We start from the raw sequence: 13732 nt of genomic DNA, 5'->3' as shown, positions 1-13732 counted from the left end.
CTTGTCTGGCAGCGAATAGGTTCATTCAGCCTCATTTACTGCCTTGAAAAAAAACAACCACAAATGTGGTTTCTAATGACAATTGAGATGTACGAACTATGGCATAAGGGGACGACAAGCGTAATTTCGATTCAAGACCATGAGCGCGCTAGGACGGACGTAGTCAACTATTTGTTTAGCGCTTTTGAAGTGTACAGTGACAGAATTTGGAACGTGGGCTGTTCTTACAGTGTTCTCCCTGTACACCTAGTCAGAACCGTAAGATAGATAAAGGGGGCATATAAGCAGACAATAAAAGCCCTTACAATATTCAATGATTACATTTCTCTAAAACAGGTTACAGGCTACATGTGCACCACCAAGTCAGAACAGTAGGTGAAATTAAGAGGGGTAAATAGACCAAATTATTAGGGTGAGGCACATGGCTACTAACATCTTACTACACAATATACACTTGGTATTACTTTCTTAGCTACAGTATACATATCTCCCTGGCATATTACATCATTTATGCAGCAGTATACAATACATTTTTGGACTCACCTTGTTGTGCTGTGCTCACTTGAACAGGAAGGTGGAGCGGCGGATGTCCGTGGGGCAAATTTTGTCATCAAAGTCTGGCATTCTCTGGATTTATGGTGCTTTCAAAACAACTGGGAACTCGGGGGGTGGGGAAAACAAGGTTGAATCATGATGATGTCATTGGTCTTCGGGTCGTGGATCTGGGAAGAGGCCGGATTTACAATTCCAGAGTTGGATGACTGTTCAAAATGTGTTTATTCCCGACTTCCCAGTTGTCTTGACCTCACTGAAGTCATGTTTTCGCAGTTCCGAGTTAAGTTGTTTTGAGCACGGCACAAATCATGCTTCATTGACAGCATGGCCAATATTGAATGTTTATCATTTTCAATTTGGAAAAGAGACCCTTAATCCCAGATTTGGGACTAAACAGCCACTGTCACTGATTCCTTCCAAACCCCTCATTGTTGAATTTGCGATTTCCAACTGGTTGTGTAATGTTTATGTCCAATGGCCGATGAGCACCGATACATTTTATCTATAATTTTTCATTATTTCTCTTCATATGACAAGGATTAAAAATAATTTGCCAATAGATTGTCGACTTGATTCATGACTGCTAGCCAATAATTTGAATGTATGTTGACATGATCAGTCTAATCAAAGCTACTGTACATATAGCGTGATTTGACGTAATTTTATATGTGGCCAATGAGTTTGAGCCTTCTTTAATGGGCATTTCTAATGTAACTCTAAGGCAGCATCCAAGGGGCTAGAATTTTCGACGTCTACCCTTAGACTTGGCGGTGATGTCGTGTCCCCATGAGTGACACGGCACTGAGCCAATCACGGCGCAACGCTCCATATTTTCTGCTGTCTTTCCCCACCACTACAGAAAGCAGGACCTTGGGAAACCCCCTTCTTCACCACTGCCTTGTAGCACATCTAGATGTCCAGCAGATGGGACTATATATCTGATCTGGAGTTGCAGTTATGTGCATTGCAACTTTTCATTTGGAATTGATCATACACGGTGAGAAATTCTCATCCAATGGGTTTTGAGAAGGTAGAGAGGATGCGAGGAATCAAGGAAACGCAATTGAGATTCTCACATGGTCTTACGATGTTTTGAGGTTTGTGTTTCTACACTGTAAGTGTAGAAACACTGGTGTGTGTATATGTGTGGACATGTTTAACTATACTTGTTGGGAACATGAATCCCCACAAGAATAGTAAACAAAAATTTGACCAACTGGGGACATTTTGTTAATCCCCACAAGGTCAAATACTATTTCTATGGGGTTTAGGGTTACGGTTAGAATTAGTGTTAGGGGTTAGAGTACGGGTTAGGAGCTAGGGTTAAGGTTAGGTTTTTGAGTTATGGTACGGGTTAGGGAAAATAGGATTTTGAATGGGACTGTATTGTGTGTCCCCACAAGGTTAGTTGTACAAGACTGTGTGATATGAGAGTAGTGGTGGGGAGTTTACAAGGATTAGAGGCTCCTGAAATACCCTGGTTGGGGGTGGGAGGTGAATCATTCCCCTGAAACAGCTCTATGACTCTGTGGGGTCTTCCCAAGTGGCCACTAACCCCTCTTTGATGCTATGGGTGATAGATTTCTAATTTAGGTTTCTAATGGGGCTAACCCCCCCCATCCATGACATTTGGCAGACAGGCATTGTTACAAAATAGTGTGCAGGTCTGTGTCACCATTTAAGAATGGTTATACTGTATTGACCAAGAAACACTTGGAGGAAAGACATCCAGGCAGAAATGAGTGAGAGCTTCCTCAACTGGTGTGACCTGGAAACACTTGGAGGAAAGACATCCAGGCAGAAATGAGTGAGAGCTTCCTCAACTGGTGTGACCTGGAAACACTTGGAGGAAAGACATCCAGGCAGAAATGAGTGAGAGCTTCCTCAACTGGTGTGACCTGGAAACACTTGGAGGAAAGACATCCAGGCAGAAATGAGTGAGAGCTTCCTCAACTGGTGTGACCTGGAAACACTTGGAGGAAAGACATCCAGGCAGAAATGAGTGAGAGCTTCCTCAACTGGTGTGACCTGGAAACACTTGGAGGAAAGACATCCAGGCAGAAATGAGTGAGAGCTTCCTCAACTGGTGTGACCTGGAAACACTTGGAGGAAAGACATCCAGGCAGAAATGAGTGAGAGCTTCCTCAACTGGTGTGACCTGGAAACACTTGGAGGAAAGACATCCAGGCAGAAATGAGTGAGAGCTTCCTCAATTGGTGTGACCTGGAAACACTTTCCCTGAACCGAGTAAAATATGGAGGACATTCGTCAATGCCTTATGCTCCTTTCAGGAGCTATGAGCATAAATCAAGTAAGTCATACTGTATTGTAATACTATTTAATATTTTAATTAACCTGTATTTATTTAGGCAAGTCAGTTATGAACAAATTCTTATTTACAATGAAGGCCTACCCCGGCCAAACCTGGACGATGCTGGGCCAAGTGTGCGCCTGCCTATGGGACTCCCAATCATGGCCGGTTGTGATAAAGCCTGGATACGAACCAGGGACTGTAGTGACGCCTCCTGCACTGAGATGCAGTGCCTTAGATCGCTGCACCACTCGGGAGTGCCTCGGGAGTGGCATTACTAATGCAATGTTTTCAAACATTTCCCTCAACTCAGCTAGTTTTCCTAGACCCAAGCCTATTGGATTAAAAAACACAATCAATAGAGATTCTACATCTAGCATGTGTCATATAATCACAGATTTATTGTGCTTTGTAAAATAAAATAATATAAAAGTCTGACATGATATGTAATTGTTTTCTAGCACACAGTGCAGTCCAGTATGTTATCTTTGATTTGAGAGTCCATGATCATGATCTCTGGTTATGAAAGTTGGCGGAGATGCTCCTGTATCTCCCTGCAGATGTCATCAGTGCTCCTCCGAATATCAAGCAGCAACGCCTTCTCCTCTTCCGCCGGTGGCTCCAGAACATCAAACTGAGAGCGCAGGAGACCAGGCTGCATGAAATGTCCCCTCCGGGCCACCATCCTCGCATGGATCAGATCATATGTCCCATACAGGAAGAGGAACCAGACGCCGGGCAGGCTGCACATGTGCAGGCCTGCTGTGTCCGAGCTGTAGGTCAGGGCCTCGGAACCAAACAGCAGAACCTGCCTGTAAAGTCGCCTCAGAGCTGAACACACCATGATGGCATCGCCCCCTGAAGACCTCTCCCTATTGAAGACAGACCCACAACATTATGAGATAATGACGACAAACCAGAAGTGCCCTTACGAAAAACAAAATTGCAGTCAGTGCAGTATAACTGCTGTACACTGCAGTATAACTGCAGTTAGAGTGCAGTATAACTGCAGTTAGAGTGCAGTATAACTGCAGTATAACTGCAGTTAGAGTGCAGTATAACTGCAGTTAGAGTGCAGTATAACTGCTGTACACTGCAGTATAACTGCAGTTAGAGTGCAGTATAACTGCAGTTAGAGTGCAGTATAACTGCAGTTATAGTGCAGTATAACTGCAGTTTGAGTGCAGTATAACTGTAGTATGTTGCAAATACTGCGTCCAAAATAGCAAAGAAAATTTTACTGCAGTATTTTACAGTTCAACTGCAGTACAACTCCAGTTCAACTGAAGTTATTCTGCAATTACTGCGTCAAAAATACCACAGTCGAATGCAGTCACTGCAGTTTCAAAACTGCAATCTTCTTTTGTAAGGGTGGAATTTTCTGTGCAAAAGTCTGTATCATGATACACACTGCGCATCTAACAACAATGTTATACAAACATTTAAGAAAACTTAAAACATGTATAAAACACAGTGATTACATGTGACTGGGGAGAGTTTTCATCAGATGAAAATGGACAACCTCCATGTTGAAAACCACTAGCGGGATCAGGAAGGAGGAGCGTGTGACTAACTGGGAAAGTGAGAAGGCGGATTAATAGGAGAAGTCCGGAAGGGAAGCAGATCTCTTTGAAGTCGTCACACAGATTCTAAGTGAGAGCTGTCACTTTCATCTCTCTCTCTCCCTCCCTCTGTACCTCCCTCTCCCCATCTTCATCTCATCTTATTTTAAGAATGCATTTCTGATCTGGAGTTTTTTCTCGCATTCTTTCCATCCAGCTCTATCATATCAGCCTTTGCGATAGATTTGAGACTGTTCCATAAAAAAAGAGATTGTGACTAACTGTTTCACTATGTGTATTTGCATATATAATAGGTGGTTATACATGTATAATGATGTGTACGTAGCCTATAATTACCTTTGAATGACATCATGCAGTTTCAGCAGCCAAGGCAGTCTGTCCTGATGAATTAGAATAATCAGACACAGATGAGTCACAGGATCAGTTTCAGATCAAAATACTGAAACAGAATCAGAGTCCTGTGTTGTGATTTCCAGCAAACATAACAAGCCAGCTCTATCTCCCCATATCCCTGTCACTGATTGTCTCTGTCTCTCTCTACAGTGGGCATTGGCTCTGAGTATCATCCAACAGGGCTACATAAGAGAGGTAAGCCTTAGTGAACTCACTCATGCACATCATATTTACTTTGGACATCATAAATGATGGAACTTGATGAAAGAGCTCCCTTTGACACTAAGTGAAGGGTGACACTAAGTGAAGGTTGAGTTATTCAAACACTGCGTAGAATAATCAGAGGCGTGATGATAGCCTAAGAGAAGTGATGTGAGTGATTTGGTCACCTGATCAGTCAGAGGCTCCCCGCGAGCCATTTTGTCAACGTTTTCCCGCGGGTGAAAGTCATCTCCCTCGTGAAGCGGCCACCCGAGCTGAGAACAGAGACACAGGTGAGTGGAGGTGAGTGGAGAGCCAAACCAGACCTGGGTTCAAATACATGATTATTTAAGTATTTGTATTTTAAATACTTATTTTCTGTTTATTTTAGCTAGTATTTTTAAATACACTGGCCAAATCAACTACCGCTAATTATATTTGAAGTATTTGAATGCCTACTTGCGAAACCAAATACTCACAAACCAAATACTCAAATACTTTTTTCCAAATACATTTCAAATACCCCCAAATACCCTGCCCTAAACATTTTACAAAAAGGCAAATGTTTATATACAATATGAAGTAGGCCTATGTTTTCAATAACTAAAGTATTTAGGCATTTGGAGAAAGTGTGTATATTTATATTTCAAATACACAGCCCAAAACAAATACATCTTTGTTTAAATGATTTGTTCGAAATGTATTTAATAGCAATTGAAATACAGTAACATAAATAGTATTTGAACCCTGGTCAGCAGAGACACAAGTGGGCGGAGTGCGCTGAATCCCAGGTCAAAGTTTGAGAGCACCGTTCAATATTTACCTTGTGTGACAGGAAGGCCCCTAGTGTCGTCCTGTGTGGGAGAGAAAAAAACATTAAGGCTCGGACAGTAGCTACAGTAAGGCTAACCTGGCCAATATTACGATTCTCATAAACCGATAATACACATAACCTAAACAGACTGATTTCACTGCTATGATGCGCGGTTCCGCAGGGAAATAGTACATCCATACATAGGCCAGTCTAGGATATTCCAGACTGCCGCTCACTGGTGATATCTAGAATGCGATATCTAGTAGGCTACTTGTGTGCTCCACAAACGATAAACTAAAACAAGGACACCTACTTTCCGCAACCAGACACTCCCATTATAACATATATCATTTCGCTGGGTGTCAGTATGGCCTGATGCCCAGGCGAAGCCCAGACGCTCCAATGTAGATCATATACAGGAAAACAGCTCTGCCGGTTGTTTTGGTATTGAGCGTAATGACGCAATAATACATGTCTTGCCTGCCGCCTGTCCCTTTCAGTTTAAAGCGACAGTACACGTTTCAAAACCAAATTGGACGCGGCGCATCATATGGCACAAATACATTAAATTAGTTTTCAATTTTTATGTGAATGACGAAAGAGATGTAATCGTTTGAAATGTCCAAAATGGAGACATGAAAATAGATCCAGTACTCGTAATGTCGTTGGACAGGATCAAGTCCGTATGGATGGCCCAAGTTTAGCTACATGAGACTATTGTTTTGATATAACAATTGCTGAAGCATGCGGTTATTGGCTCACCCGAGACCTATAGCCTAAGCAGTGGTGTGGTAACTATGCTATGGGTCACTTGAGGCGTCAGCCATGTTCATCGCAGCTGGGAATGATTCTAACACCATGCCAATTGTTTATGTGCCAACTATAGGCTTAATCATTAGAGATTATTCTCATAAATATATTAGGCCTGTTACACCTCCTGTGGGTGATCTCATGGTGCACCTGTTTGATAATTTATTGGACAAAACTGTACATTGCCAGAGTAGCGCGCATCTTGTTACTGACATCAGAGAGCGAGAGAGAGAGAGAGAGAGAGAGAGAGAGAGAGAGAGAGAGAGAGAGAGAGAGAGAGAGCGAGAGAGAGAGAGAGAGAGAGAGAGAGAGCGAGAGAGAGAGAGAGAGAGAGAGAGAGAGAGAGAGAGAGAGAGCGAGAGAGAGAGAGAGAGAGAGAGAGAGAGAGAGCGAGAGAGAGAGAGAGAGAGAGCGAGAGAGAGAGAGAGAGAGAGAGAGAGAGAGAGAGAGAGAGAGAGAGAGAGAGAGAGAGAGAGAGAGAGAGAGAGAGAGAGAGAGAGAGAAGGCAGACCGGTCCCTTCTTGCAGGCGACAGATGCAGCCTCTCCCACCTCGCCAGTCTCTTGCATCCATTCCTACGCTAAACGCGTCACTGCCAGTAAAAGCGTTTGTTTGATATGTGGACCAGGCAAATCAGGGCAGAAGAATGAAAATGCTTCGGTTTCGTAGTCCAAGCCTCCGCTCTCTGGATCAAGAGATCCAGGTCACGATTCGGTTACTGGACGACTCTGAGATCTCGTGCAGCATCCAGGTAAAGAGCGACCATGCTCGCGCAGCCCGCATGCAATGATCTTTATTGTGATTGTTACGAACCGTGACATAATTGCGTCGGATGTTGACTGCCACGATCACATTATCGGGGTAAGATCATAGGCTAGTTTTATTAATTCACTGGCTACATTAGAACATCTGGCTGTTTGTGGTTTCAAGTCGCATATTTTAGTATAGGTGACAAAACACTGGTTAGCTGTTATTTTTCCTCACAAGGATTAATCTCCCCCTCCGACGTTAGTAGTCTAGTCTTATTTAGCTGATAGCTACCGTAGCAACACATTAACGTACACTAACATTACACACTTTACACTACAATTGATCAGAAAATGTGTGAGATATCAAAATAATAAATATATATATATATCAGCGTAGACCAATTATTATGATTATTGTTGCGTAATAATAATAACAACCACTACCCAGTAGTGAATTTCTCATATTGATTGCATAAATCAACGCTGTGAATGTATCATTTAAAAAGCGTCAAAGACAGTGAACACCGGTTTCCCAAAGGGGGGTTATAGTTAACTGTCATTAAACTGTTGATGTTTGACCAGACTCACAACCATAACGCTGACCATGACAAACTAAGAGTCTCTGTGTTCATGTACATCTACCCAATCAATGATTTACAACCACTCTTAAATGCTGTGAGAAAGAGAGAGAGAGAGAGAGAGTGTGTGTGTGTGTGTGTGTGTGTGTGTGTGTGTGTGTGTGTGTGTGTGTGTGTGTGTGTGTGTGTGTGTGTGTGTGTGTGTGTGTGTGTGTGTGTGTGTGTGTGTGTGTGTGTGCGCGTGTGTGTGTGTGAGAGAGAACCAGAGAGAGTGTGTGTGTGTGAAAGAGAGAGAGTGTGTGTGTGTGGGGGGGGTGTATGTAAGAGATAAATTGAGAGAGAGAAAGTGTGTGTGTGTGTGTGTGTGTGTGTGTGTGTGTGTGTGTGTGTGTGTGTGTGTGTGTGTGTGTGTGTGTGTGTGTGTGTGAAACAGAGAGAGAGAAAGAGATGGTGTGTGTGTGTGAGAAAGAGAGAGAGTGTGTGTGTGGGGGGGGTATGTAAGAGATAAATTGAGAGAGAGAAAGTGTGTGTGAGAAAGAGAGAGAAAGTGTGTGTGTGTGTGTTAGAGAGAAATAGAAAGAGTGTGTGTGTGTGTGAGAAAGAGAGAGTGTGTGTGTGTGTGTGTGTGTGTGTGTGTGTGTGTGTGTGTGTGTGTGTGTGTGTGTGTGTGTGTGTGTGTGTGTGTGTGTGTGTGTGTGTGTGTGTGTGTGTGTGTGTGTGTCAGTGAGTGCACGGTCAGGAGGAAATGTCTGTGTTGTAGCTAAATGCATTTTTCAGTCGTTGTGTCTTAATGGGTTTCTGTTCCAGGGTGAATTCCTCTGCATATTTCATGAACTTCCGCCAAGTTCGTTCTGCTCCGACAACATTCTTTTTAATGTTAGAAGGCTTCTTCTCTGTTCTTTCTTCATATGTAGGTCATCAGAAGCCACAGATGTAAGACACAGACTGAAAATGTCATGGTGTGAGTGGGGGTTGGTTTCTGGAGCATTTCTGTGGAGTTGTGTGGAGTTGTGTGGAGTTGTATGGAGCTGTGTGGAGCTGTGTGGAGCTGTGTGGAGATATGTTCCTCGGACAGATGTCACGTTTGGAGTGACGTTCAAATCCGTGCTAGAGATGCATTCACAACAGTACTTATTGTAGGAAGTTACAATGTGAGAGGGAGAAATGTAATGCATTGCTTAATTTGAGCCAATAGCTTACTAATACAGTTTAAGCATAATTCTTATTGGTTGTCATGTAGTCCCCCCCTCGATTGACAGCTCTCACAAGACGCTAAATTTAAAAATGGTTTATGCTGTGTGTCTTCCAGTGCTGGTGTGGGTTAGATTGGCTGTGTTGAGTGTGTGGTGTTGAGCCTGGGGGTAAATATGTATACTGTAGCTCACTGGTCTCGTGTTCAGTCTAAATGTAAACCCGAACCTGCTGAGGGAGACAAGCCCAAACAATCAATATTCCCTGAACTCTATCCTCCCTCCCCCCAATCCACCTCTGCCCCACCTTCTCCTCTCCTCTTTCACCCTCTGTCTACTGTCAAGTGGCAGTTCCATCCTATCCCTTATGAAGAGATGACCGAAAGTCCTCGGTCATCATGCGTTTGAAAGGAGTTTTGTGTTCTACTGTTATGTCTGGGGATTTTCTGGCATGCACAAAAACATTACGCCATTTTTATTAAAAGCAAATGTTTGGCCAAAGATACATGGTTGGACATGTAAGGAATTGCAGAAGCACTTCAAAATGGAAATTTCCAGCATTTTGATTCTCTCTCTCTCCCTCTTTCACTTTCTCTTTCTCTTTCTCTTTCTCTTTCTCTTTCTCTTTCTCTCACTCTCACTCTCACTCTCACTCTCTCTCTCTTTCTCTCTCTCTCGCTCACCCTCTCTCTCGCTCACCCTCTCTCTCTCGCTCACCCTCTCTCTCTCTCTCTCTCTCTCTCTCTCTCTCTCTCTCTCTCTCTCTCTCTCTCTCTCTCTTTTCTTCTCTCGCTCTCTCTCTCTGTTTCGCCCTCTCTCTCTCTCTCGCTCTCTCTCGCTCTCTTTCTCGCTCGCACTCTCCCCTCTCTCTCTGTCTTCTCAGACAGCCCATGTATAATTAAGGATGATCATTGTCCTTCATGAGGCCAACATTAGTCAGGTGTCACTGATGCCCTGCACTTTGTGTGTGTGTGTGTCTTCATAGTATTGTGATATCAGACCAGATGAGAGCCTTTTATAGCCTCCCCCGGATGAGTGTATTTCCGTCCATTATAAAGTCACCTTATCGATACATTACCGATACATTTCTATTTAAGAATCTGTAAACAAATGGAAGGAATCATCATATTTCAAAGGTCTGTGAGGAAAGGAGAGAGAAAGAGGGAGGTGTGTGTGTGTGTGTGTGTGTGTGTGTGTGTGTGTGTGTGTGTGTGTGTGTGTGTGTGTGTGTGTGTGTGTGTGTGTGTGTGTGTGTGTGTGTGTGTGTGTGTGTGTGTGTGTGTGTGTGTGTGTGTGTGTGTGTGTTTGGGTGCGTGCGTGCGTGTGTGTATGTGTGTGTGTGCTTGAGGCAGTGCTGGTGTTTCAGTTAGTAGGCATTCTTTAGCGTGGGTTTAAAAATAGCAGCGTTTTCTATTCTTGTCTTCCACGGCGCACCTTTGATGTCTTTCCGAAGATGACTAAAGAAAAAAGAGATCAATCCTCCAGACTTCACCAAGTAATGGGGAGAATCAGAGAGGAGCCAATAGACAAGTAATAGACGAGAATGAGGGAACTGAGAGAAATATGAAGGGAGGAGGAGAGTAATGGGGAGGTGACTCAGAGAGGTAGCCACGTGGTTTGATGTTGAATGAAGACTCAGAGAGGTAGCCAGGTGGTTAGACATTGAATGAAGACTCAGAGAGGTAGCCAGGTGGTTAGATATTGAATGAAGACTCAGAGAGGTAGCCAGGTGGTTAGACATTGAATGAAGACTCAGAGAGGTAGCCAGGTGTTTAGATATTGAATGAAGACTCAGAGAGGTAGCCAGGTGGTTAGATATTGAATGAAGACTCAGAGAGGTAGCCAGGTGGTTAGATATTGAATGAAGACTCAGAGAGGTAGCCAGGTGGTTAGATATTGAATGAAGACTCAGAGAGGTAGCCAGGTGGTTAGATATTGAATGAAGACTCAGAGAGGTAGCCAGGTGGTTAGATGTTGAATGAAGTGTCGTGTCTTTGGCTATGCCGAATTAAGTGATATGACATGCTATTCTATAAAATAATTTCTCCATAATTAATATTACCTGATTGAGCTAATCATGTAAATGTAATTAACTAGAGAGTCGGGCACCACAAAATAATATTTATAGAGCTGTTATCTTCCCGAATAAACTCTTAAAGACCTAGTAATATTTTACATCAATAGCAGTCAATATTAATCGTCATCTTAATTCAGTTTCATCTGAAAGTTGTAAATTCTTAGTTATCTGCACGAACCCTGGCTAACATGTTGAATCAGCCATACAAAATTGGGTTTAATGATTTATTTACTAAATACCTAACTAATCACACAGAATTACACATACACATAATTAAATCATAACTTGATTACAAATTACGTCATAAAGGAAAACGTCCCTAGCGGGCAGAACAGATATGACCACTTCTTATACAAAAGAAAAGGGGCTGGGCTTGAGTGAAAGAGCGGGAAGACTGAGGAACAAAGGGAAGAAGCTGTGCTATTGTAAATACAGTATCTTATGCATTCTAAATTACCACCCATTTTGAAAAGGAAAATGCAATAAATATTTACTGTAGTGGAAATTTCCTGTATTTACCAAATCATGAGAGCAAACCACCACACAACTCACAGTTATCATAAAGTCCATCTTTAATTATTATGAGCTCCTTCACAACCCTGTGACTCTCAGATCAATTCAGTGTCTATAAATTAATTCTCTGAGAGTGCTTACACAACTGAGATCCTTTATAGCAAAGACACACATAGCCAGACAGCATTGGCCATAAATTATCGTTCAGCTTTGGTCTCCTAAACTATGTGCTTATCTCGCTCTTGGTACCACTCAGGACCAACACCATTATCTCACCCAATGGCATATATCAAATACACCCCCTCCTGGACAAGATCACAGAGAGACAGTGACTGGCACACAGACATTGTGGAGCCAAGAGATAATTGGTTCCCCCTCAATCATCCCTTCACATGGTTTAAAAGATAAGTTTACACATGACACATTCACAGATAAGACTAACCAGACCTCTCCCCTCTCTGGGCCCACGTAACTTTGCCCACATAAGCATGCTATAAAATGAATAAAACATCTTATTTATAAATGTTACCTAAAGAATTCTGATTCTGCCACGACATTACTCTGAGCTGCGCTTCGGTAGGTTGGTGGTAGATGGAAGGCCATGTTGCCCAACCGAGTCCTTTGAAGAATGTTTCTGGTTGTCAATTGAATACGTTGTAGTAACGTCGTTGGGTGATAGACGGGATACTCTGTCTGTTCCTTCCTAACCCTCGTTTGCATCTGCTGTTGCTAACTCAACGGCTAGGAGGTATCACTTCTGTAGTGAATAAGAGTTCAAAGTTCATACCATTTGCAACCAAAACTCACGCTGATGTTGGCTTCATTCTGTAGTTATTATCTGAACCACTCTGACATAGGACCGTCGTTCTCATGTCCTCGGAACAGGAGGTTATATTGTCGTCAAGGCTTTATATAGGAAGAGAGAGGAGGACGTGTTTGAAAAGTTTTATAGCCCATGTCCCTTCACAGGGACGGGTCACTGATTGAGCAGAGCCCTAACCTTATAAAAACCAAATTCTCACATTTTAGAAGTTAAAATCACATTTAATCCCATCACCAATAATTTCATATTCAAACATTTAAATTGAACAACAATTCCATGTGAATCCGATAACTGTGATGTGTAGACTTTCCCCTGTGGAGTTTATGTCATCCTATCATTGATGAGAATGTCTCAGATGACAACTGAACTGACATCATATTCATTAAGTACCACTGCATATGTTCAATTGGTCGGATTACCAGAATATAGTTAATTTCCCCCCACCTTCTGATGTTCCCAGAATCTCTATGTTAACCAAGGTGTTTGCAAATGTAACCTCGGTAGGGTAGAGAGAGGAAAAAGGGGGGAAAAGGTATTTATGACTGGTTAATTTTACCAAACTATTTGTCAATGTTTCTCAAAATGACTGTAGCTGGCTGATTAGTTTTGATCATGCTACACCAGGTTTTCTGCTGTTTTAGTCCACACCGCATGTCGTCCTGTCACCCACAGTAGAACATGATGAACACTGGGGGAAATAATACAATTGGTCAGCCACAGCCATGCCTCTTTGTCCTACCAGATCAGCGATGAGAAGGTTCTAGCTAGTGCATCCCTCTGACCTTCGACTCTTGTTCCGCTTTATCAGGTCCCAGGCTCCCATGGCTGTTATCATGATTAAGTTAATTACAATTTGCTTTGTGCTTTAGCACCACCTGTACCTGATCGTGCAGATCTAGACTCTTGCCTCGTTAAATAAAAGGTTACATTTCAAAATATATTTTAAAAATCTAGTCTCCTGTGCGGAAGTAAGCCGTCTGGCACGAGAGACGCATTGGGAGGGAGACTAGAGCAGACACAGACGTTCTGACTGGACACACATTTGAGCCCCCCAAGACGATCCATTTACTTTGTCCTATAAAATTGTATGCTATGGAATCCTGCTATTTCATCAAGGCAGTTCCCCCTCATAGCAA

The 13732-nt window shown here is 42.7% G+C and overlaps 2 protein-coding genes across 3 annotated transcripts in view; one reads left to right on the top strand and one right to left on the bottom strand.

Annotated features, from left to right (window-relative positions):
* Positions 1 to 3244: 3244 nt before the first annotated feature.
* LOC118392874 (probable gluconokinase) lies at positions 3245 to 6329 on the bottom strand. Of its 2 annotated transcripts, XM_035784863.2 has the most exons (5): positions 6171 to 6329; positions 5867 to 5897; positions 5232 to 5318; positions 4786 to 4829; positions 3245 to 3738 (listed from the first exon to the last, which is right to left on the bottom strand). In XM_035784863.2, the coding sequence occupies exons 1-5, from the start codon at positions 6206 to 6208 to the stop codon at positions 3387 to 3389; spliced, it is 552 nt and encodes a 183-aa protein (XP_035640756.1). In that variant the 5' UTR covers positions 6209 to 6329; the 3' UTR covers positions 3245 to 3386. The 2 variants fall into 2 exon arrangements, with proteins under 2 accessions (XP_035640756.1, XP_035640754.1); XM_035784861.2 differs by lacking the exon at positions 6171 to 6329 and having other exon boundaries at positions 5867 to 6163.
* A 560-nt stretch (positions 6330 to 6889) lies between these two features.
* The window catches only part of frmd3 (FERM domain containing 3), an 83907-nt gene continuing 77064 nt past the window's right edge, over positions 6890 to 13732 (top strand). Inside the window, exon 1 of the mRNA XM_052462677.1 lies at positions 6890 to 7417. Coding sequence (XP_052318637.1) covers positions 7313 to 7417 — 105 coding nt within the window. The 5' untranslated portion in view covers positions 6890 to 7312. The remainder of the gene's footprint in view (positions 7418 to 13732) is intronic.

Source organism: Oncorhynchus keta, chromosome 14 (genome assembly GCF_023373465.1).
Source record: "Oncorhynchus keta strain PuntledgeMale-10-30-2019 chromosome 14, Oket_V2, whole genome shotgun sequence".
NCBI lineage: Eukaryota > Metazoa > Chordata > Actinopteri > Salmoniformes > Salmonidae > Oncorhynchus > Oncorhynchus keta.
This window is presented reverse-complemented; position numbering and strand designations above follow the sequence as displayed.